Below are 25363 nucleotides of genomic sequence, written 5' to 3' on the forward strand. Positions count from 1 at the left end.
AGACCCGGGTTCGATTCTCGGCGGGGTCAAGAAATTTGTATCATGCAAATGATTGATTCCGTGACTGGCTGTTGCGGGGCCCACTCAGCCTCGTGAGGAAAATGAGTAGCTATGACATATAAATGCGCATAGCGACCGGTGCCAGCATGGTAGGTAAACATTGGATTTTAGGATTATTGAGATATTGGGAAAATCCTACAATGCTGCAGTGAGCATCAAAGTTGTGACATAATAACACAAAGAAACTGCATTTACAATTTATCTGATTCACAGAAGCCATCAGTAATAACTCGGTGGTAACTATATTCGGATCTGATCTAGTACAACTCGTATCCTGCCAATCATTCCTGACGTCCAAAGCTAAACATCTTATGCTGAACGTACGTAATACCCATGTAATTTTAGTTATTATTATTTATTTTTTTTTTTTTAAAGATGAGTGTTCCACCGCCGTTTTTATTTCGTAGCAATTGAACAACTGCTACATTAGACGCTTGTGGCCTGTGTCGTAATGCCAGTGAGTTCTCTTATGCTCTTAAGAGCCTTCACTATACGGCCACAGAAGTGGGTCATTCTAATTAGATTTTTACACGCCAACCTCATTGGTGTAGTGGTTAGCGCGGACTTGCGGAGGTCTTCAGTTTTGAAGTTTGGTAAATCATAAAATTTATTGTGGTATATTCAGTGTAGAACGACATCGAACAATAGGCCGGTTTAGGCCTTTGTGGGCTCTGTAAGGGGTCTTTTTCCGAATGTCCCACCATTCCCTGGCCTAATAGTAATGAAACAAACGAAAAGAAATAATAATAATAGTGCTTATTTATACTGCTCGCATAGGACTGAAAAGTCCCTTTACTCCACTTTCCCCACTTAGCATGCATATAAATATCTAAGGTATTTACCATTATTTTCCTACTTAACACACAGGTAAATATCCATATAGCTCTTTTCGCACAAAGGACTTCCCACTTGGGACCATATTTATGGACAGCACACAGAGTTATAAACGCCACAAATGCCATAGAGGGAACTGTAACTGCTAAGTTCTTATCGTCCCAAAATCAAAGAGAGAAGGAAGACAGGATAGGAGAAAGCCAGCCGTTCCGAGAACGAACATTACCCGTTGAGGATAAAATCCGCCTCGGGTTGGAATCGAACTCACGACCTAGTGCTTACAAGACAGACGCGCTACCTTCCAAGCCAACTAGACTGACTGATATAGCCCTCCTTAGTTTCTTTCATTCAGCTTGGTCCTTTTTGCTTTCCAGAGATAATGCTGTCGTAAGCAAATTGGAAAGTGTCTCAACAAACACCAATGAAACAGACATTCCTACACACATAGATATCCTTCAATCATTAAAACTACTAGTTACCGAAATATCCAACCAGGTAAGACTCTGTTTTGGATTTAATTTTATTTATTTACAATCCCTACTTATCGTAGGCTCGTAATTTTATTTTATGTTCTCAGAAATTACCTACGTACCAGGGCAGGGGGGAAAAATCTACCAAGTATACGTACGAGCTTTTTTTCTAATGGAAAAACTCAATTGATTGCTATGCCGATGAAGGTATCAACTGTTTTGTTGGAACATTTTTCGTATTTTCCAATAACTTTAACGTTTACGAAATTTTCCAAGAAAAAAAAGTGACCTCTAAGGCATTTTGGTACCTATTTGTTTAACAGCCTTTTATTTCAGGATCATTTAACTTAATATTGTGTGTGTATGTTTTGGGTTTGTTTCAGTTTAGAACAAAATCCTACAACGGGGTACTGCTGAGTATAGCACATTTGATTTTGCAAATATTCCACCAAAAAGTTACCATACCAGAAAACACGTAAGTAAAATTTAACAGAAATATAGGCACTTATAATATATGTAATCGAGCACCAATGAATCCTGAAGCAACATTACACTTGCTTGGTATCCAGATGGGTGGAATCACATGCTACTGGCTTTTCCTGACCTTACTCAGGCTGGGTTAATGTGGGGTGCTTTTTAGCAGTTAAAGTCTTTAAAGAAAAAAAATCCTATAATAATTTATTGATCTTCTTCATTATCAACCAACCACTGAGGTTGGTGCAGTTGTTAACGCTTTGGACTTTGGATCTGGAGGTTGGTGGTTCGAGTCCAATTCGAGTCATAAAATTTATCTAGGTGTAATGATCGGGGAACGATATTTGTGAGAAACATTTAAGTATGCTTAACACAATTGAACATTCCCCTCATTTTATTAATTATCTATTACAGTTCAGACCTCATATCGAGCATAGTGAGAGAGATTATTCTAAGTCGCCCCGCACCAGCCGTGTTAGAGTTGTGTGTTGTTATAATGGCAGAGAAAATTAAACATTCCTCTCATTTTATTCATTATCTATTACAGGTTAGACCTCATATCGAGCATAGTGAGAGAGATTATTCTAAGTCGCCCCGCACCAGCCGTGTTAGAGTTGTGTGTTGTTATAATGGCAGAGTCCACATACTCTTCTACAGTACAGCGAAACCTTTGTGGACATGCAGGTATGAATTTATTTCTACAGTCAGTTAGCCAGATCCCATAACCCATAATGTATGAGGAGACATTACCTAATACAGGTTAGACCTCGTGTCAAGCATAGTGAGAGAGATTATTCTAAGTCGCCCCGCACCAGCCGTGTTAGAGTTGTGTGTTGTTATAATGGCAGAGTCTACATACTCTCCTACAGTACAGCGGAACCTTTGTGGACATGCAGGTATGAATTTATTTCTACAGTCAGTTAGCCAGATCCCATAACCCATAATGTATGAGGAGACATTACCTACAGGAAACAAAATCAAATCATGAATATTTGTGGTAAAACTGAGAGCTTTTTCACAACTTAAGTGGATATCACAGCATTACTAAGTGCCTCCTTTATTAGGTATTAATTTTCATCTAGTCGTATCATCAATTTACACTGGTAATGCCGCCACTGGTCGTTACTCGATTAAAGTAGCTACACGATTGAAATATCCCATTCTATTCCACAGAAATGTCCTCATGTCGCAGTTCCATAGTATCGAGTTCCGACATCATTCACTCCTTCACCCCTCACTCCTGCGCCATCCGTGTCCTATGTACCTGCCTCGAGCTTATCCAACCCACCGCCACGCTCGTGCGCGCTTATCTCGAGTGGACATTGCGACTGGTGGCCCTGGGAAAAAGTCAGACCGTACGGGATTCGAACTCATTGCCGTGTGATTGTACGACGGAGGTGTACCACTTGTTTCTCGTCATGGGATGGACGGCGGTGCGGAAGCTGTGCAAAGGTAACGTATAGGTTGGGTGGTTGAGAACGCCTCAGGCATGACTTTTTTGTGTAAAAAGGTTTCTTCTTCTAGTGCCTATCCGTTAACGAATGTTGGCAATCATGACTTTGTTGGCTGCTGTTAAAGAGTCCTGTTGTTGAGGTAAGAGTTTTGATAGAATAAAGTATACCCTGTTTATACTGCCGAAATGATACTGAAAAGTGTCGTTACTCCCGCAGTCTAAATAAGGTCTTACGTTCGATTGTCCTCACGAGGCTGAGTGCACCCCGAACTCCAAGCACAGAGCCGAAAAAACTTCGACTCCGCTGGGAATCGAACCCGGGACCTCCGGCATGCTATCCACTCGGTCATAAAAGTTGTGAAGCTCTCCACTGCACTATAAATATTTAATACATTTTTTGAATAGATTGATCGATTTGTTCGTTCGATTATTTATTTTATCCCATTTTATTCCACAGAAATGTCCTCATGTCGCAGTTCCATAGTATCGAGTTCCGACATCATTCACTCCTTCACCCCTCGCTCCTGCGCCATCCGCGTCCTATGTACCTGCCTCGAGCTTATCCAACCCACAGCCACGCTCGTGCGCGCTTATCTCGAGTGGACATTGCGACTGGTGGCCCTGGGAAAAAGTCAGACCGTGCGGGATTCGAACTCAGTACCGTGTGATTGTACGACGGAGGTGTACCACTTGTTTCTCGTCATGGGATGGACGGCGGTGCGGAAGCTGTGCAAAGGTAACGTATAGGTTGGGTGGTTGAGAACGCCTCAGGCATGACTTTTTTGTGTAAAAGGTTTCTTCGTCTAGTGCCTATCCGTTAACGAATGTTGGCAATCATGACTTTGTTGGCTGCTGCTTTAAATTCTTCTTCTAGTGCCTATCCGTTAACGAATGTTGGCAATCATGACTTTGTTGGCTGCTGCTTTAAAGAGTCCTGTTGTTGAGGTAAGCGTTTTGATAGAATAAAGTTGTACCCTGTTTATACTGCCGAAATGATACTGAAAAGTGTCGTTACTCCCGCAGTCTAAGTAAGGTCTTACGTATTTGGTACAGAATTTGATAGAGGGAACTGTAACTGCTAAGGCCTTATCGTCCCGAAATGGAAGATTGAGGTAAGAGGTTTGATAGAATAAAGTATACCCTGTTTATACTGCCGAAATGATACTGCAAAGTGTCATTACTCCCGCAGTCTAAATAAGGTCTTACGTATTTGGTACAGAATTTGATAGAGGGAACTGTAACTGCTAAGGCCTTATCGTCCCGAAATGGAAGAGTGAAGGAAGACAGGACAGAAGAAAGCTAGCCGTTCCGATAACGATTCTTATCTCTTAGGATTTAAACAAACCGCCCAGGCGTTAATCGAACTTGACAGGTTAGATTCATTCTCAGCTCTTCTTCTAGTGCCTATCCGTTAACGAATGTTGGCAATCATGACTTTGTTGGCTGCTGCTTTAAAGAGGCCTGTTGTTGAGGTAAGAGGTTTGATAGAATAAAGTATACTCTGTTTTTACTGCCGAAATGATACTGAAAAGTTTCGTTACTCCCGCAGTCTAAATAAGGTCTTACATATTTGGTACAGAATTTGATAGAGGGAACTGTAACTGCTAAGGCCTTATCGTCCCGAAATGGAAGAGAGATGGAAGACAGGATAGAAGAAAGCCAGCCGTTCCGATAACGATTCTTATCTCTTAGGATTTAAACAAACCGCCCAGGCGTTAATCGAACTTGACAGGTTAGATTCATTCTCAGGATGGCTGCCTTTCTGTTCTCCTTCGATTTCGGGCCGACAAAACTTTCGTTTTCACTGTTTCTGAGTTCCCTCTATCAATCCACACTACCCGTACCCATTACCTACTTATTTATTTTTTTCCCTTTCTTGTTTTCTACAGAATTTTCTGCAGAGCAAAGTCCTGTAGTGAAACACCAGATCAAGACGTGTGTAGAGTTAGCCTATCAAATCCTGTACAAAGTGAAACAGGATAAACACTTGCAGTTCTTACAGAGGGAAGGCATTTATGAAGCTCTGGTTCTGCGACTTAAAACATCGAGTAAGTATCCATGAACCCATGAGAACGTCTAATGAACCAAAAATATCAAGTAAGAAACATAAAAAAAGAGAAAATCTCATAAAGCCAGCAGCAAAGCATATTGAATGTGCCAGTTCCCAGTGGCTGAAATCAAGCAACGCTGCACTTGGTTGGTATCTAGATGGATGACCATATGGCAATCACGTGCTGCTGACTTTTTCCGGCTCAAATTCAGGTTGGGTGAATGTGATCAGACAGGTGCTCTGCAGATAGCTTGTCAGCAAATGCCAGGTAAACTCCCGTTACTAAAGACTTTAAAGTGACGTGAACCCCTGTCAGATCAAGATAAAGGAAATAATAATAAAAATAGTGCTTATTTATACTGCACGCAAAGGACTGAAAAGTCCCTTTACTCCAGCAGTAGGCTACTACTATTATTGTGGTCAAATTCTCAAATTATATTGAGGATAAAATTCCATACCTCGGCTGGGATTGAACCCACGCCCTCCTGTTTACCAGGCGAGCGCCTTGACCACTACACCACCAATGTACCCACACTTTGCAAGTGAATAACTGTGCCAATAAGCCCTTGAGTAGAATAACTGTGCCAATAAGCCCTTGAGTAGAATAACTGTGCCAATAAGCCCTTGAGTAGAATAACTGTGCCAATAAGCCCTTGAGTAGAATAACTGTGCCAATAAGCCCTTGAGTAGAATAACTGTGCCAATAAGCCCTTGAGTAGAATAACTGTGCCAATAAGCCCTTGAGTAGATACTTACAATTTACTATACACTAAACACTATACAATAGGCTATACCACTGCTGGAGTAAAGGAACTTTTCAGTCCTATGCGAGCAGTATAAATAAGCACTATTATACTGCTACAGCTATATATTTCTCTTCTTTCTCCACAGATCTCAACATTACCCTATCGGACAAACTCAAGCAAAGTCTGACACTCGACAACACCTCTGATAAACCACTCGCACCACAATCTAGTTCTGGTGACAGTAGAAAATCAACCGGGCTCAGATCTGTGATATGTGGTGATCATTTGAACGAAGAATTCAATGATTTGGACATCTGATAGTTATCCTTTGGATCTGAGAATTATTTCTTTCAAGCGAAAATCCCAAGTGCCTTTATGTTCTGTCAAAGCGGGAAAAATTAAGGGAAAAAAAAGTAAAAATTATATCCTTCATGTTTAAGAGAACGTATTTAGATGCGTATTTATTTTCCAAATAAATTGTGAACCGTTCTAAAGTACAATATCTAAGTACCTGGATTTGTCTTTTTTTTTTTTTTTTTTTTTTTTTTTTTATTAATTTTTTGTGAAACCTCAATTTAACAAAGTCCAAGGGAAACAACTAAAAATTTTGTTATATCAAGGTTTTTGTAATAATTATTTTTGTTATATCACTATACTGAGGTCAAAATCAGAGTAACTTTGGATCAAACCCCCGACCTAGCGCTTACAAGGCAGACGCGCTACTCTTCAAGCTAACTAGGTTGGCAGGATTGTCTCGAAATTGTTCCACACATTTACTTCAATTAGTATACAGTGTGTGTTTGGTGTGATACACTGATACAGACCATACTCTTGAAAATGGTCAACGAAATTTTGACCTTCCTGATTGTCCTCTTAAGTTGAGCACCATCGGACGTGGTATGTACCTGAATGAGTGACAGCATCCACCAATAGTAGTCACTAACACTCGGTCCTCATATTGGGATCCAAATAGCTGGTCGACGCAAACGCATTGGTGGGCAAATAGTTGTAATCCAGTGGTTGTCCATCACTAGTCACCATCTGGTAGTTTTTGACTGTTAAGCACCATCGCGCGTGGTATGTACCTGGATGGCTGACAGCGCCCACTCAATATTCAGTCCTCATATTGGGATCCAAATAGCTGGTCGACGCAAACGCATTGGTGGGCAAATAGTTGTAATCCAGTGGCTGTCCATCACTAGTCAAGCGCTTACAAGGCAGACGCGCTACTCTTCAAGCTAACTAGGTTGGCAGACTTGTCTCGAAATTGTTCCACACATTTACTTCAATTTAATAATTTTCAATTAGTATACAGTGTGTGTTTGGTGTGATACACTGATACTGATACAGACCCTACTCTTGAAAATTGTCAACGAAATTTCGACCTTCCTGATTGTCCTCTTAAGTTGAGCACCATCGGACGTGGTATGTACCTGGATGAGTGACAGCACCCACCAATAGTAGTCACTAATACTCGGTCCTCATATTGGGGCTGGCTAATAATTTTCAATTAGTACTTATACAGTGTGTGCTTGGTGTGATACACTGATACAGACCCTACTCTTGAAAATGGTCAGCGAAATCAGCGAAATTTTGACCTTCCTGATTGTCCTCGTAAGTTGAGCACCATCGGACGTGGTATGTACCTGGATGAGTGACAGCACCCACCAATAGTAGTCACTAATACTCGGTCCTCATATTGGGATCCAAATAGCTGGTCGACGCAAACGCATTGGTGGGCAAATAGTTGTAATCCAGTGGTTGTCCATCACTCGTCACCATCTGGTAGTTATTGACTGGATATGGATGTAGAAGATGATGAAGAGGGTGACGTATGCCAGCTTGGGAGGACATGCCAGCTTGTGAAGAGGATATACCAGCTTGGGAAGAGGGCGGGCAAGCTTGTGAATTGGACGGGCCAGGTTGTGAATTTGACATGCCAGCTGGAGAATTTGACGTGCCAGCTGGAGAATTTGACATGCCAGCTTGAGAATCTGACATGCCAGCTTCTTCTGAATTTGTTGGGGGTTGAAGTTGTAGCACTGTGCAGTCGTTGCACATATTGACCGAAGTGTCACCACAAGAACATGACAGACAGTGCCAACGAGTACCTATGATGGGTTGCTCCTTGCAGACATAACACTGTAAGGGGGGGAAGAAGGCGGGTATGTGTGAAAATTGGGATTTTAACTTGGGGGCGGAATGTGTACCTGCCGAATCTGCCTACTTAATAATAGATCGATATTAAAAGCTAACATATAAAGACCAAAATCTAATTTTGCAGACATAACACTGTAAGGGGGGGAAGAAGGCGGGTATGTGTGAAAATTGGAATTTTGACTTGGGGGCGGAATGTGTACCTGCCGAATCTGCCTACTTAATAATAGATCGATATTAAAAGCTAACATATAAAGACCAAAATCTAATGAGCGAATTTTTCCAGACTAGTTAGCTTGGAGGGCAGTGCGTCTACCTTGTAAGCGCTCGGTCGCGAGTCGGATTCCGCGGGTTTTTATCCTAAACAAATAAGGTTCGTTCTCGAACGGCAGTCTTTCTTCTATCCTTTTATCTCTGTCTCTTCGCTTTCGGGACGATAAGACCTTGGAAATTACAGTTCCCTCTATCAAACCTCTTCAAAAATAAACTGCAATACTTTCTCATGACTAATATAGCGATTTAGTATTAGAGAGTAAAAAAAAATCGATCCTTTAAAAATTTGCATAAAGGTAGAACCCAATCCTATTCCATATTCCTAGCAACCGATGTTGCTGAGTGGCTTGTAAATCGGAGGTTCTGGGTTCGACTCTGTATCTTACCTGTAAATCATGATGTATCACAGATCGCATCTCCTCCTCGTTCTTCTTATCTCGCTTACTACCCCCTACCCTACTACAACGAGGGGTAAGGGCACGGACTGGGACTACAACAGGCTGCAACTTCTGCAAAGCAGCTCTTGAACGAATGACTCATTCTCATATCTTTTAGAATCTGGTCTCGCTTAAGATAATAGAAATACAAGATTTGCAAGACCAATATCATCCTTTCAAATCAGGAGAACAAAAGAAACACTACTTGAAACCAGACTACCTGTAGACAGAAAAATCAAGGTGCCTGTAGAGTTCATAAAAAAAGGGTTATTCGAACTATTTTAAACCTTTTCTTTGTGGTATTCATGGATCCATTAATTCCGAAAAATCTCGCAAATCCCGCAAATCCAGCAGCTAAAAACTGCGGGATTGCGGGATTGGAAAAAGGTGCGGGATCCCGCGGGATTGCGGGATCCCGCATTGCAACCCCTAACTGGGAGCCTCATAATAAGACTTTGTAAATTGAAAAAAGGTAACTATGCAGAAGTCATGTCCGTGGAAAAGAAAAGCTCCTTTTTGTATTTAACCTAACCCTATAATAACACTAATTGCCAGCTTGAGAAGAGGATATACCAGCTTGGGAATTGGACGGGCCAGGCTGTGAATTTGATATGTCAGCTTGCGAATTTGATATGCCAGCTTGCGAATTTGACATGCCAGCTGGAGAATTTGACATGCCAGCTTGGGAATTGGACGGGCCAGCTTGCGAATTTGACATACCAGCTTCTTCTGAATTTGTTGGCGGTTGAAGTTGTAGCACTGTGCAGTCGTTGCACATATTGACCGAAGTGTCACCACAAGAACATGACAGACAGTGCCAACGAGTACCTACAGGGTCACTGTTTGTTTGTGCCAGTTCCTTTGGTAGCAATATTCCATGGATGTGACTTCTGCACAAGTACCAAAAAAAGGAGCCTCATAATAAGACTTAGTAAATTGGAAAAAACTTGGATTTGAAAAAGAAAAAAACTTACCTTAATAACCAGTTTCCGATGGACTTCCAACAGAGCAATATGTTTCAATATTTTCAAGTAGTCCACATTGCCTTTGAGAGCCAAATGATCCGATTCAAAATAGAAAGTTGTGTCCGGCTCAGGTTCAATGGGTCCGTAGTCGGGACTTTGCGGTCTCTCGGTGTTGTCTTGTTGACTACTTTGAGATGACTGGGAGGACTCCATTGGTTGTGGAAAACACTGTTCAGGTAAACTTGTAGTCTATAAAACTTTCTTCAAACTTGGTGTTTATTATTTGAAGCAGTTCATGTGTTTCAAATAATAATTTTCATGTGTGTGTTGAAATGAGAAATTTAAAAATTAGGTACCCTGTACCAAACCCACCTTCTGAAGCATGAAAAATTGGGCCTGTGAATCTCTGTGAACGAGACAAGCACCTAAAGGTACAGGAAATTCGAAAATAGACGGATTAGCCGCTTCCCTTCACCTCCACGGATGAGACGAACATTTCCTCTGCACAGAAGCTGTGGAGGTGTTACCCCTCTGAAAAGGTGTTACCCCCCTAGGAGGAAGTGAGAGCGAAAGTAGAAACTAGAAACTCAAAATGCAAAATCATTTCGTTTCTGAGCAGCTTCCAAAGTGGCTGCGCTATCGCGCTTTTTATTCTCGCTTATCGCTCGCAATTCCACGAAATTAATCGGAGAGATAATTTTTTTCCTCATTTTATTCTATTATTTATTTTCGGGCGTTCGAAAAAGTTTATCAAAACATCCGGGAAAAAATAATTTGGAGTGCGTACAATTTTTTTTGTGTGATCGAAAATTTTCGACCTATCAGTTGACGCGAATAAATAATAAAATTATAAAACACGTGTTTTATTTTATTGTTAAATAAAAACTGAGTCAACACAGACGAGTATCTAATCCTCAGAGAGAAAAAAATCCATGTGCAACAGATGTTGTGCGTTTTTTACGTTTGTCTCTACAGTACCTAGTCTGTAGTTAATTTATTCTTATTCTAGTGGTGTTCTGTTGAATTGAGGTTGCATCGCGGGGTTATCTGTTTTTCTTCTGTAAAAGGTAAGACACAGTTTCCCGTTATTTAGGGACGGCCAGCCTAGTTAGCTTGGAGGGAAGCGCGTCTGCCTTGTAAGCGCTAGGTCTCGGGGGTTCGATTTCCGCCCGGGGCGATTTTTATCCTAGACAGATAACCTTCGTTCTCTGAACGGCTATCTTTCTCCTATCCCGTCTTCCTTCCCTCTTCGCTTTCGGGACGATAAGACCTTGGAAATTACAGTTCCCTCTATCAAACCTCTTCAAAAATAAACTGCAATAGGTACTTTCTCATGACTAATATAACGATTTAGTAATAGAGAGTAAAAAAAAAATCGATCCTTTTAAATTTGCATAAAGGTAGAACCCAATCCTATTCCATATTCCTAGCAACCGATGTTGCTGAGTGGCTTGCATACCGGAGGTTCTGGGTTCGACTCTGTATCTTACCTGTAAATCATGATGTATCACAGATCGCATCTCCTCCTCGTTCTTCTTATCTCGCTTTATCCTCTCCAATATTCTCACCCACTGTTTCATCGTACTTCTGCTTTCTCCCCCTATTCCTCCTTCTCCTCCTCCTTCATCCGCCTCCTCTTCCCCTTCTTCTTCACTCGTGGATTGGTCCATGAAGATTTTGTTATCACTCTGTACCGAGAGGGCGGGAAGGAATGTTGTCTCTCGGACGAGCATTTTGTTTTGCTTGTGAATGATCTTGGCGTACTGTGGAAGGAGGAGTTTATTAGAAGAGAGGTTTAGTGGAATTTAGCTGCTGTTTATACACAGGGCTAAGCTAGGCTTGGAAAATAGATGAAAATATAGGTTTAGATAAGACAGTATAGGTACATTATTCTAATTGTACCTGATACCTATTTGATTAAAAATATGTAGTTGTAAGTCGTAAGTTGTAAGTTTGCCTCTCTATTGCTATCAGTTTTACAATTGAAATACAGCTACTTGGACTTATTTCATGATAATCTAACAAAAGGCTAGAGTGCACTCCAAAATTTAAGCAGGGCCGAAAAAAATACGACCATCCAGGCTAAACTTCGAAGTCTAAAGTGAACAACCTGTCCCAATTGGTACCTAATATTTAGCACGTCAGTTTTTCTGCATTAGTTTTGCCTGGCCCAACCTTACATACGTAGGTACCTACAGCACTCAGTGTATTTATTGCACAAAATTGAACAGTAATAGCAGCAGGTACCTAACATAATATTTCCTACAGTATACTTATAAGTTATACCTAAGTATAATGATATTAATATCGGTAGTTTAATTAACAGATCCTATTAGGTCCTAAAAATGCACCAGGATGCAAAATCTACGCCAGAATTAGAGATTAACTTTGAAAAAAGAAGCAAAACTGCCAGCCCTCATAGTTAACTTAGAAGGGAGAACGTCTGCATTGTAGCTTTGTAACCGCTAGGTCGCGGGTTGGATTCCCGCCCGGGGCGAACTTCATTCTATAAACAGACAATTGTCTGTTCCGAGAACGAACCTTAAGGAACGAACCTTAAGGTTCGTTCTCGGAACGGCTGGCTCTCTAATAACTAATAGGTAACACTGCCCTCCTATCTAGAATTATGGGGCGATAATAGCTCTTGTCACACAATTCCTCTTAGCAAACCTCCTAATAAATGAGTTTATATTAAATTTAGTTTATATTATCTACCTTTAAATAAGAAAAAAAGGGGATTTAGCTGAAATAAAATATGGTAAATTTGACATCTCCACCAAAAATAAAATCTGGTAAATTTGTCATCTCCACTAATACGCAAGGTAGATATAGGTAGGTAGCTGTATAGGTTCCTAAACTTACACCCATATTTATGAACAAAATGCTGGCTCTTAAGTTCGTGCTAAGCATAGTCTCAAGGCATTTGATTGGTCAATTTTGACTTGAGACTGATCTAAGAATGATCATTCTTGTTCATAAATTCGAGTGTTAGAGGGTACCTACAGTCCAAAAAAAGTTGTTACTACTACAGTTCCCTCTATGAAATATCCCAAAGTCACGTTCAGGACTCGAACGGACCAAAGCCGCAAACCGACGGTCGACGGTCCGAACATATAGTTTTTACCTTGGCGTTCACAAGCACGGCCGAAACTGAATTTTACATCCCATCCTGTAAGGTATCGATATAATTAACCGCTAATTATCCGCTATATGAGAGTTATCGGTATAGTTTGCATTGAAATCTGCAGCACGCGAGCTTTAGGCTGTTTAGAGATGGTGTCAGTTGGGATCGGGAGTTTGTTAAAAGCTTGTTTCGAAGTATACCTACGTACTACATACGTACGTCTGTAAGTGATACCTACCTGACGCGTTCTAGTTAGGTAGCTTTACCTAGGTAAGTATCTAAGTACCTATTTAGTTCCGGTTCCGGAGAAGACTAGTAAAATTGCTTGATAAAGACAGTACCTAACTGCACAAATAGGGGTACCTACTTGTATAGTATACCTAGGTAAGTATCTATTTAAATAAATTATTTACTGAAGGAAGATCTAAGTTAGCTTTAGGCTGTTTAGAGATGGTGTCAGTTAGGATCGGGAGTTGGTTAAAAGCTTGTTTCGAAGTATACCTACGTACTACGTACGTCTGTAAGTGATACCTACCTGACGCGTTCTAGTTAGGTAGCTTTACCTAGGTAAGTATCTTAGTACCTATTTAGTTCCGGTTCCGGAGAAGACTAGTAAAATTGCTTGATAAAGATAGTACCTACCTTCACAAATAGGGGTACCTACTTGTATAGTATACCTAGGTAAGTATCTATTTAAATAAATTATTTACTGAAGGAAGATCTAAGTTTTACCGGGTGGATATTTGAGTAACAGTTCTTCCAGTCTGATTTGCTCTTCTGCAGACCAAGGCTGAAACGTAGACAAAACACAATTTATTTTAAGTGTGGTAAGTTGCCTCCGTGGACGAGTGGGTATCTTACTAGGCTTGCACTCCGGAGGTCCCGGGTTTCCCGGCGGGGTCGAAGTTTTTTTCGGTTCTGTGCTTGGAGTTCGGGATGCACTCAGCCTCATGAGGACAATTGAGTAGCTAATGGCATAAGTAAATAATCCCACCTTATGTAAAATTTGTACTTGTATGAATTTTGAACTATAAACAGTTTAAACTGATCCAAGGTTGTTTTCATTGATCCAGTAACAAAGGTGATGTAGCATTTCGGGTCGAGTGGATTGGAACACATCACACGCCTTCAGGCACACTCCATTCCTCCAGGCTTTTCCTTGCCCTTGGGATCTACTTAATTTGAAAAAACCATTTACTGATGAAATGTTCTGTTTGTTTTCCATATACCTAATCCAGTTGAAGGTATATACCTTGTTAAATGATTCTGGTTTGGTAACATCTTTAGTTTGAGTAGGAATGGTAGTGGTTGTGGGTATTTTAGATGATTGGGATGCTTTTTGCCCTGACACTTCTTCTGTTGAATCCTTGGCTTGAATGTTATACTTGGTCCAATCAACTGCAGGCCGCTGAAAACATAGAAATTTGATAAGATCGCAGATTGAAGATAAGAAAAGAAATCTGATAGGTGAACTAAAATTTAGTGAATTATAGGTTTTAAGTCATTATTTTATCTTTTTCCTAGGCAGTTTGTCTCAACACAACTCTTGAAGGAAAAATCCAATTTTGATGAAACCTTTAGGGGACTTTTAGGACAACCATGTAAAGCTCCATAAAGGCCTGTTTACTGAGTTCTGCAGTACACTGAAGAACTAATTAGTAAAGTGAGTAGGTGGGTACCTATTTCAAATTTCAAGTTACCTTTGGTATTTTTCTTTTGATGGGAATTTGAATTTCTTTACTGGCTATTTTCCTGGCTATTTCAGAAGGTCTATCTGAGTCAGCCACTTGTTTTTCCAAGTCATAATAAAACTGCAGATCCTGTAACAGAAAGAATTTATTAAATATTCCTTGGTCAGTCATGATACACATGATAGCATGTTGAGTGGTTCCCAATGTATCACTGGAGTTAAACAATGTTGGGCATGATTGGTAGATAGTAAGTACCTCGTAGATGACCATCTAAGCAGTTGTGGGCTGCTGTCTTTTCCCAGACCCTCTCTGGCTGGGTTGGTGTGAGGAGGCACTCAGAATTCAGAGCATATCAAGGAGCTGATTGAAATTTTAGTAAAAAGTGATTAAAAAAAAGGAGCCTCATAATAAGACTTTGTAAATTGAAAAAAGGTAACTATGCAGAAATCATGTCCGTGGAAAAGAAAAGCTCCTTTTTGTATTTAACCTAACCCTATAATAACACTAATCACTGCTCCAATTGTGAAAACTCCTTGTGTATTCAGCACCTGTAGGCTACTTACACTCCGACATCAGTTTGTGAACCAAATTATGGTGGATTTCATCAATATTTTTTTCAGTCCCTAGATGTAATCATCTTATTGGTCAAGGGCAAAACCAGGAAGTAAAACTCTGCAGGGTATTATGCAGAAGTTACGTCCGTGGAAAAGAAAAGCTCCTTTTTGTATTTAACCTAACCCTATAATAACACTAATCACTGCTCTAATTGTGAAAACTCCTTGTGTTTAACCTAACCCTATAATAACCAGGGTCACTGCTTGTTTGTGCCAGTTCCTTTGGTAGCAATATTCCATGGATGTGACTTCTGCACAAGTACCAAAAAAGGAGCCTCATAATAAGACTTTGTAAATTGAAAAAAACTTGGATTTGAAAAAGAAAAAAAACTTACCTTAATAACCAGTTTCCGATGGACTTCCAACAGAGCAATATGTTTCAATATTTTCAAGTAGTCCACATTGCCTTTGAGAGCCAAATGATCTGATTCAAAATAGAAAGTTGTGTCCGGCTCAGGTTCAATGGGTCCATAGTCGGGACTTTGCGGTCTCTCGGTGTTGTCTTGTTGACTACTTTGAGATGACTGGGAGGACTCCATTGATTGTGGAAAACACTGTTCAGGTAAACTTGTAGTCTATAAAACTTTCTTCATGTGTGTGTTGAAATGAGAGAATTAAAAATTACCCTGTAGTCCTGTACCAAACCCACTTTCTGAAGCATGAAAAATTGGGCCTGTGAAACTCTGTGAACGAGACAAGCACCTAAAGGTAGGTACAGGAAATTCGAAAAAAGACGGATTAAACCCAAAATATCATTTAAATCTTCTTATTCCTTATATTCTTATCAATTTTATCAACACTTTAGTACTTTACCAGACCAACATTTTGAATTTGAATTTTTTGACGTTTTTAAAAATTCCCGCCATCTCAAGTCAAAACACGTGCTTAAGAGCCGTTCACACGATCACGCACCGGTGATGGCTGATAAGGGGCCTGTTGAAAAAAAATATTTAAAGCATTTACCTACAACCAAAAAAGAGTGTAAAAATTCCTAGAAAATAATTATAATTTTTTTGTATAATATATATATACCTAATGCACCTAAGTAGGTATAAGTACCTACATGCATTTACGTAAATATATTAGGTAATACCTACCCACAAACAAAAATAGGTAGGTAATTTCCTTATTGGAGATACCTACCTTTGACCTTTGGAAAAAAAAATTCTTCTATAGGTACCTACTTAATACCTAGGTAGGTAGGTAGGTACCTATAGGAAGGTATTGTTTGTTTGGACAACCTTTGTTTTTTGTTTACTAAACAAATAAAAGCAGTTGTTTTGACCCAGCTCGAAATGATAAACGTAGTGAAATGGATTCACAAAAATGTCACTACTTATCACTAGGAGAAAACAGGACTTTAGGACATTGCTCGCTCCAAGTGGAAATCGAACCCGTGACCTACCACTTACAAAGACAGACACGCTACCTTCGAAACTAACTAGAGTCGTATTTTTCATTGGGAATTTTCAGGTGGGCATGGTAGGAAAATGTTCCATTTCCTTCTTCCTACCACTTGGCTGTCTTGGACCGTTCATTAGGACGTACGATCCTGTTTACATTGTTAACACATGTTACCAGACTAGGTATTCCCCACATGCAGGTAACTACCTAGTCCTACTACAACAAAACATCTGTTTTATTGCAATTTCCATCAGACTATTCACATCTTTCCTCTTATTATAACGCAACTATTACCTACATAATTTACATAAATAGGTACCTACCTATGCATAATTTCTACGAGATACCCTGTACGCCTCTACATTACATGCGTTTCTACTCTCAATCTCAATTAAAACTTGGCCATGGACACCAGAGCGCATGACGTGAATTTCATTTCTTAAGAGCTAGCGACTTGAAATTTGGTGTGTAGCTGTCAAATGTGACAAGGATGCGACACAAAACTTTTGGTTAAGATCGGTGCATTGGTTGGCGGCATTCTACCGCTTTTTGGCGGTTTTCGGTCTAGTTTAACAATATCTCGGGAACGGTATGAGCTAGAGACTTGAAATTTGGTATGTAAGTCACATATATCAAAGTTTCAAATTCTCGTTTTGTTATTCCATAAAACCCATAGGTAAAAATAATATACCGAGGGGTTGGGTAAGTAGGGGGGCGTGAAAAAATGAGAATCGGCCCAAAGGGGGCGCCATGCAAAAAAAGTTTGAGAACCACTGATGTAGACGCTACCCTCCAAACTCCAAGCTAACTAGACTGGGGCTACGGGGTTTTGCAAATGCAAGAACATTACCTTTTGAAATATTACAAGAAGAGTTACCTATCTACGCGAGAGTATTTTTTGCCTTAGCAAATGCCACCTGACACGGTCGTAAAATTTCATGTTTTTCCTACCCCCTAACCCCCATATCGGATGTCACATAACTTCTTGTAAATCCTACTCGTAAAATTCAGTACAAAACTACACAGGTTTTCATGTTTTTTACTGTAGAGTGTAGGTATAGGTATTACCTACATATTATTACAAGAAAAAGAATGGAGAAGAGCTTTAGGTACCTACCTAGAAACTTTGAGCTTTTTACTTTTTTATGGCTCGCCTCTTGCTTTGAACTATAAAAGCACGTAGGTACCTATACATGGATACACGTATAGATAGGGAGCGAGAAAGGGAGTTACACGTATACAAGATAGGTAGGTAAGAGGGAAGGTAGGTAGATAGTGTAGTGTAAGTAGGATAGGTACATACACTGTACTCAATACCTACCAGGCTACAGGATTTTTTTCTCACTGCAGAGGAATTTTACAGGCTTGAAATGCCTGCAGATGGAATAACACAGCCCTTAACAACCTAAACATTCTTAACCCAGATAGGTATGTACCTAGGACCTAGGTAGGTACATACCTACATAAGTATGCGTAGTTGAAAATGGAAAATTTACATTAATATGTGGAAAACTTACATAGCTTCGATACATATTTCCATACATAACATTTAGGGTTTTTTTTTACATACCTACTGAACTGCCATACCTACTGAACTGCCTCGGTGGTGTATAGTGGTCAAGTCAAGACAAGACAAGACGCTCACCCGTAAATCAAGAGTCAAGAGAGGGTGGCCCGTGGGTTCAATCCCAGCCTAGATACGGAATTCTGTCAACATTGATTGAGAATTTGACCTTAATATACCTATTAGTACCAAGTCGTTTGTATCTGGATTGAAGGGATTCCCTTACCTCCGCAGTACGGATTGAAGTTTCTATACCTCGGCTGGGATTGAGCCCACGTCCTCCTAATCCCCTGTTAAGTATAGGTACATAATTATGTAAAAGGTAGGTAAGTACATAAGTAAGTTATAAAGTCAAGCTCGTGGGAGGTAGGTATGTTAATAATTTGTAGTCGATATTTTCTACATTACTTAATTACTTATTTCCCCGTAGTATACATAGAATACCTACATAATAAACTATGTATTGTATGTGCACATAAGTATTGAAAGTTTGTCTACATTACCTATTTCCTATAGTTACATAATTATGTATACTGGATGGGTCACAAATTATTCCCACTAGGGTTTTCTCAGAAACATCTTCACATTGGCTACTTGAGATCTCATATCATTTCCTTGACAAAACCTTCCTCATGTCCTTAATGGTCCAACTCTAGTTAGACAGTCTAGTTATCTTGGAAGGTAGCGCGTCTGCCTTGTAAGCGCTAGGCCGCGGCTTCGATTCCCGTTCGTTCTCGGAATCACTGGCTTTCTCCTATCCTGTCTTCCTTCTCCCTTCGCTTTCGGTATGATAAGACCTTAGCAGTTACAGTTACCTCTATCAAACCTCTTAAAAAAAGTTAGACCGTCTTCTTTCTATCATCCTACTCCTACCTTCAAAGATTGTGGGCCCTTCCTTCAAAGGTTCAAAAAAGCAAACCTGTCTAAACTCTGAGACACCCTGTATTTTGACTTGTATTACTGACAGCTTGGTGACTTTCATTCCGACATGCAACATACAGTGTTTTTCAGCCCCATACCTTCCGACCTACCCCTTTACGTGCCTATGTATCTGCTACCTACCAACAACTTTGGTGTTCACTGCAGCATTGTAGGATTTTCCCAGGATCTCAATAATCCTAAAATCCAATGTTTACCTACCATGCTGGCACCGGTCGCTATGCGCATTTACATGTCATAGCTGTACTCATTTTCCTCACGAGGCTGAGTGGGCCCCGCAACAGCCAGTCACGGAATCAATCATTTGCATGATACAAATTTCTTGACCCCGGAAATTCCCTTTAGGTACTTCCCTTGACGGAAAGAGAGAGACAAATGGGAACTAAAGAGAGGGAGAGAGAGAGACAAAAGGGAACTAAAGAGGGAGAGAGGGAGAGAGAGAGAGAAGGAAAAAGAGATATGTAGGTTGTAGGTGGATAATATTTTAAGTGGAAATAGAAGAGGAAAAAGAGACAGGGAGAGAGAGAGAGAAAGACAAAAGGGAACTAAAGAGAGGGAGAGAGAAGGAAAAAGAGATATGTAGGTTGTAGAGGGGGATAATATTTTAAGTGGAAATAGAAGAGGAGAAAGAGACAGGGAGAGAGAAAGAGCGAGACGGAGAGAGAGAGAGATAGAAAGAGCGAGAGAGAGAGAGAGAGAGAGAGAGCTCACGTCTTAGAGAGAGAAAGAGAGAGAGATGGAGAGAGAGAGAGATAGAAAGAGCGAGAGAGAGAGACAGAGAGAAGGGTCTCACGTCTTATATCATTCCCTGGGGGTAAATTTCATTAGAAAAAGTGTCGGAATTACTTAAATTACATTTCTCTAAAAAGGTTTCTTTTTCTCTTTTTGTTTCATTGTCTCTTTCTTTCCCTTAAATCTCTCCCTTTCTTTCTCTCTCACAATCAGTGTTGACCTCCTCTATCCTTTTCACTCTCCTTCTTCGTCTTCTCCTATCTGAATCCCCTCATTTTCTCTCTCTTTCTGCCTCTTTCCCCAGCTCTTTTCCTCTCTCTCCCTCTCCCTCTTCTTACACACTCAATGTGTAGGTCATTCTCTCCCTCCTTCTCTCTCTTCCTACTTCCCTTTCCCTCTCTTTCTCTCCCTCCCTTCCCCTCTTTCTCTCTACATGAATGCCTTCCTCTTTTACCCCCCTCTCCTTTTTTTTCTTTTCAAAGGCGCCATAATTTTTAATGTCTAATTTTGGAAACGAAATAACGGGGTCAAGCTCAAAGTGGCCTAGAATTATTTTATTGTCGAATATCCTCTACAGGGTGATGTTATTATCCTTTGCACACCCTATTATTAGTTTTCTAACTGGGGAACATTAAACAGGGATTAGACCAGGTAAGTCTGGCTGGGGAACTTTATACAGGGTGTAAGTATACCAGTCTGAATTTCCCTTGCTAAAGAAACAGCAAAGGTTGCGTGCGAAGGGCGTACACTCGTAAATCTTGTAGCGAAAACCAAATGCGGGTGTCAAAATATGGGCATCGGATGGTCAAATATGGGCATTGAATGACAAAATATGGTCCTCGGGTGGCAAAATATGGACATTGGGTGGCGAAATATGGTCATTGAGGGACAAAATATGGGCATTGAATGTCAACATGTGGTCGGGTGTCCACATATGGTCATCGAATGTCAAAATATGGCTCCATACGTGAAGAGCAAGAGCACCAATCACTGACCACAAAGATATTGGTTGAGAGGGGAAAAAACGACCCCGCCGGGAATCGAACTCGAGAACTTCTGTGCCAAGTGGATACCTACTCCACCACGGAAGATGTTAACTTGATGACAATAGACGCTTGATACAAGGAAAATGGGACTATGACAAGGAAAATGGGACTGGCCCTTTAATCCCTATTTTTTTTTTTTTTTTTTTTTTTTTTTTTTTTTTTTTTTTTTGCTGATTGAGGGGCTGACGAAAAACGCCGACCCCGTCTGTACACGGGAAAAGGAGAAGAAAAAGAAGATTAATTCTCATCTACTTGTAGCATCAATCTGTTCACATTGATGGTAATGCCGCCACTGGTCGCTACTCGATTAAGTAGCTGCTCAATTGTCCTCACGAGGCTGAGTGCACCCCGAATCACATAAGCACAGAGCCGAAAAAACTTCGACCCCGCCGGGAATCCAACCCGGGGCCTCCGGAGTGCAAGCCTAGTGTGATACTAGGTTGCTTGTGTTATATTTACATTCTCCTCGATTAAAATTGGGCCAGCCAGCCTAGTTAGCTTAGTTGGTAGTGCGTCTACCTCGTAAGCGCTAGGCCGCGGGTTCGATTCCCGCCCGAGAAGAGAGAGTTTATCAAAAATAGACCTTTACCTGTGAATTGCAAAAATGTAAGGATTTCCGGCAATCTGATTGGTTCCTTCATTTTGGGTTGATGACTCATTGCTGTCACATTGATCTGGATGAACTATAGTTACCTAATACTTCGAATGGGAAGTAGGAAGGTATAATAAAATATTAATAACCAAGGTAGGTAATACCTACATCCAAAAATAGCTCATTACCTACTCCTGAAACATGGCTTTCAAGGCATTATCCGCATTTCCTGCAATCTGATTGGTTCCTTCATTTTGGGTTGATGACTCATTGCTGTCACATTGATCTGGATGAACTTATATACCCGGGGCGGATTTTATCCTAAACAGATAGGGCTCGTTCTAGGGTCTAGGCTTTCTCCTATTCCGTCACTAAAAATATTAGCGCCAGCCTAGTTAGCTTAGTTGGTAGTGCGTCTGCCTTGTAAGCGCTAGGCCGCGGGTTCGATTCCCGCCCGGGGCGGATTTTATGGTAATGCCGCCACTGGTCGCTACTCGATTAAGTAGCTGCTCAATTCTCCTCACGAGGCTGAGTGTACCCCGAACTCCAAACACAGAGCCGAAAAAACTTCGACCCCGCCGGAAATCCAACCCGGGACCTCCGGAGTGCAAGCCTAGTGTGATACTAGGTTCCTTGTGTTTTATTTAGGTACATTTTCCTCGATTAAAATTGGGCCAGCCAGCCTAGTTAGCTTAGTTGGTAGTGCGTCTACCCCGTAAGCGCTAGGCCGCGGGTTCGATTCCCGCCCGGGGCGGATTTCATCCTGATGGGATAATGTTCGTTCTCGGAATGGCTGGCTTTCTCCTATCCTGTCTTCCTTCTCTCTTCGATTTCGGGACGATAAGACCATAGCAATTACAGTTCCCTCTGTCAAACCTCTTTCAAAAAATTGGGCCATCCTTAGCCTGCCCGTATTATTGCGTCTTAAAGGGGGGAAAATGTAGGAATTATGAACTCCTTTAATAACTTTTGTAGCCTACTTCAGTACGCAAGGCGTGAGATATGCTTCGTCCTGACCTAGATTTGGCGAGCTTTGTACCTTATGAAAGGCAGGTTTATTTACTTTACTAAATACTAGGAAGATTGAGAAATGACGAAGAGCGAGGTTGAAATAGGGAGGAGAGAGAGAGAAAGAAAGGAAGATTGAAACGGAGTATAAGAGATAGATGGAGAGAAGGAGGGAGGGAGAGAGAGAAGGAAAAGTGGAAAAAAAGAGGGAGAGAGAGAGGGGGAGAAATCGTGAAAGGGGAAAGAAAGAGCGAAAGAGAGAGGGAAGCAGGGAAGAGTATTTTAATAATTAAATACCTTTGAATCTTTTTAATTATAAAACAAAGCAAGAAGGTACATAGCCTACACAAACCTTACCTACATATCTACATCTTCTTCTACATTCCTACAAACTGACTGCCGAGGCTTTAAAATAATATAAAAATCGAAGTACCTAGGAACCTAAGATAGATAATAAATTTGAATAAAATCCCTTGAGACTTTTTTCTCAGGGAAAAGAAAAAGATATCTGTTTTTCTTTATTCTCATTTTTGTTTTCTCGTTCTTGTCTTCCAATCTTTTCTTTTGGAAAACTCTTTCTTTTTCTCTCTCTCTCTCTCTCTCTCTCTCTCTCTCTCTCTCTCCCTCTCTCTCTCTTTCTCGGAAAAAAGTGGAAAAGCACCCAGTCCTTTGAAAAATTTCTTCAAGAAAAAGTGAAAAAAAAAAAAAATTCCGTGTTCCTTCGGCTTATTCATCCATTGTCTTATTTTGTATGCTGCCTGTATAGGTAGATCTAATTTTATTTGCTGACGTTTTTTCTATAAAATAAAAAAAAATTACCTGTTGACTGCTGAATAAATTTCGTCACGTTTCGTAGATTTGTACCTAAGTACTATAAAATGTTCCATTTTCTTTCTAAGCGCATGCGCTCCCTGTTAGCTCCGCACCTGAGCGCATAAGATCGTACTTTGCGCGCCATATTCAAAGGTTATCTTTTTTTAGGGCTTTTGCTTCGTCTGAAGAGTTTGAAGAGGTTTGATAAAGGGAACTGTAACTGCCAAGGTCTTATCGTCCCGAAATCGAAGATAATCAAGATACGAGAGGAAGGCAGCAGTTCCGAGGACGAAAATTATCCGTTCACAGGATAAAATGGAATCCAGAGGCCTAGCGCTTTCAAGGCAGACGCGCTACCAACCAATCTTACTAGGCTGGCCGGTCGTCATTTTCATCTATAAAATGATGGAATGGAGCAAAAAAATGATGGGATAAAACAGACAATTCAATCTAAAACTAAATTGATAAATTCATTGAACATCTGGGACACAAACTATCATCAATCTTATTCAACGTCAGCTACGGACGATTTAGGGACATCAACCTCAATTCAATCTAAAAGCTTCCAAGTTTAGAAAGCAAACAGAAAGTTTTTCTACTTCCAAAAGTGACCACTCGCATCAGGGCCGTTTATCCCGTTTGCCCCGGGCCTTTTAAGGGGGCATTTAACCTGCCCTGACTCCAATTCTTCCCCTTAGGGAGAACGGACCAAAGACCGTGTTTCTCCCTCTTCTAGTCTTCTCCCTTTGAGAGTAAACTAACAAAACATGGCACAAGTGTGAGTTTAAAAATACATCAAGGGAAGAAAATTGCAATGGTGAGGGAAGAAAAGGGAAGGTAAGGAGAGGAGGAAAAAGAGAGAGTATCCGAGGGAGAAAAGAAGAATAAGGAGAGAGGGAAAAGGAAGGGAGAACAAGCTGGGCCCGTCCCTCCGGGAATTTTTTAGCCCGTAGTTTATTCGATCGTGATTAGAGAAAATCAGTACCTATGTACCTACCTGATTTGTTTAATACATTCTTGATTTGATTTAGTCTTGACTTTATTTTCTCTCTCTCCTCCTCCTCCTTCTCCTCTCTCCCTTCTCCTCCACCTCCTTTTCTTCTTCCTTCTCCTTATTTTTCTCTGGCTTTTCTGTACATATACCTACTTTCAATAGAGAATACTAACTATAGTGTGTCCAGATCAATGTGACAGCAAAAAAAAAAAATAGGCATTGTTGCCAAACATGTCACATGTGCAATGGTAGAGAATCTTTAAAGGGGGAAGGTATATTGCACAGTGCTTCCTCGAAAGAGGTGAAGGCTTAGAAGATAAAGATAGGGTAAAGAAGGAGGTTTTTTAACTTAGAAAAAAGCCCGAAGAAAAAGGAGGAGGAGAACGAAAAGGAGGAGAAGAAGAGGTGGGGAGAAAGTAGAGGAGGAGAATGGAGGAGAGAAAGAAGTAGGGGGAAGTGACCAACCCCGCCCCCCTTCGATGTAAATGATGGTTATCTAACGACAGCACGCAAGATAGTATGGGCAGTATGAGGAGCATTGGAGGGGGGCCTTATGGCTTTTCATAACTCCCAAAATAGGAAGAGAGGGGCTCATGTACCCCGTTCTTCCCCTATTTCGGATGGGCAGTTTAATATCGCATAATAGCGCAGGATGATTGCTGATATTATAAGTAGGGTGCCCTCAGGCTAAGGGAGGCTTTTGACGAATGAGCCTTCGTGGCTTTAACAGCTGTAGTGGGACAGATGAGCTTTAGTGGCGTTTTCGGCGAAGGTTCTGTCTGTCTGATGGCTTAAACAGTAGCGGCATGCATTATTCTCTCTTGAAGATACAATCCGAAACAAATTTATTATGGAACACGCATCTCTAATTCTAGAAGAACGCTTTCTCTAATTTTATTCTAGATCTCTAATTCTAGAAGAAC

General features: G+C 40.7%; 3 protein-coding genes and 1 long non-coding RNA gene across 5 annotated transcripts in view; 2 read left to right on the forward strand and 2 right to left on the reverse strand.

The window, feature by feature from the left end:
• LOC103516555 overlaps positions 1-6601 on the forward strand; it is a 16143-nt gene extending 9542 nt beyond the window's left edge. The window contains exons 3-6 of the mRNA XM_026828914.1: positions 2386-2522; positions 3749-4027; positions 5181-5339; positions 6233-6601. Coding sequence (XP_026684715.1) covers positions 2468-2522; positions 3749-4027; positions 5181-5339; positions 6233-6405 — 666 coding nt within the window. The 5' untranslated portion in view covers positions 2386-2467 and the 3' untranslated portion in view covers positions 6406-6601. The remainder of the gene's footprint in view (positions 1-2385; positions 2523-3748; positions 4028-5180; positions 5340-6232) is intronic.
• LOC103516548 lies at positions 1266-2302 on the forward strand. Its single transcript, XR_541773.2, has 3 exons — positions 1266-1389; positions 1748-1839; positions 2253-2302. It is a non-coding gene; the product is annotated as an uncharacterized LOC103516548 (long non-coding RNA).
• Positions 6602-7298: 697 nt separating the features above from the next.
• LOC103516552 lies at positions 7299-11678 on the reverse strand. Of its 2 annotated transcripts, XM_026828916.1 has the most exons (3): positions 11410-11678; positions 7756-8229; positions 7299-7542 (listed from the first exon to the last, which is right to left on the reverse strand). In XM_026828916.1, exons 1-2 carry the CDS (start codon positions 11650-11652, stop codon positions 7768-7770), a joined length of 705 nt encoding a protein of 234 aa, XP_026684717.1. In that variant the 5' UTR covers positions 11653-11678; the 3' UTR covers positions 7299-7542; positions 7756-7767. The 2 variants fall into 2 exon arrangements, with proteins under 2 accessions (XP_026684717.1, XP_008479746.1); XM_008481524.3 differs by lacking the exon at positions 7299-7542 and having other exon boundaries at positions 7648-8229.
• Positions 11679-13764: 2086 nt separating this feature from the next.
• LOC103516556 (ZZ-type zinc finger-containing protein 3) lies at positions 13765-16158 on the reverse strand. Its single transcript, XM_008481529.3, has 4 exons — positions 15684-16158; positions 14744-14863; positions 14296-14451; positions 13765-13833 (listed from the first exon to the last, which is right to left on the reverse strand). The coding sequence occupies exons 1-4, from the start codon at positions 15885-15887 to the stop codon at positions 13765-13767; spliced, it is 549 nt and encodes a 182-aa protein (XP_008479751.1). The 5' UTR covers positions 15888-16158.
• Between the last annotated feature and the right edge of the window lie 9205 nt (positions 16159-25363).

Source organism: Diaphorina citri, unplaced genomic scaffold (assembly GCF_000475195.1).
Source record: "Diaphorina citri unplaced genomic scaffold, Diaci psyllid genome assembly version 1.1 scaffold1597, whole genome shotgun sequence".
NCBI classification, from domain to species: domain Eukaryota; kingdom Metazoa; phylum Arthropoda; class Insecta; order Hemiptera; family Psyllidae; genus Diaphorina; species Diaphorina citri.

Excerpts from the sequence above, each read along its gene's own strand:
- LOC103516552 (XM_026828916.1), bottom strand. The coding sequence starts at position 11,652 with ATGCTCGTCCGAGAGACAACATTCCTTCCCGCCCTCTCGGTACAGAGT. Across the intron at positions 8,230-11,409 it reads TGATACATCATGATTTACAG|TGTTATGTCTGCAAGGAGCA; the intron begins GTAAGATACAGA and ends CCCCCCTTACAG.
- LOC103516556 (XM_008481529.3), bottom strand. The coding sequence starts at position 15,887 with ATGGAGTCCTCCCAGTCATCTCAAAGTAGTCAACAAGACAACACCGAG. Across the intron at positions 14,864-15,683 it reads ATCGGAAACTGGTTATTAAG|GATCTGCAGTTTTATTATGA; the intron begins GTAAGTTTTTTT and ends TTTCTGTTACAG. Across the intron at positions 13,834-14,295 it reads AACCAGAATCATTTAACAAG|CCTTGGTCTGCAGAAGAGCA; the intron begins GTATATACCTTC and ends TCTACGTTTCAG.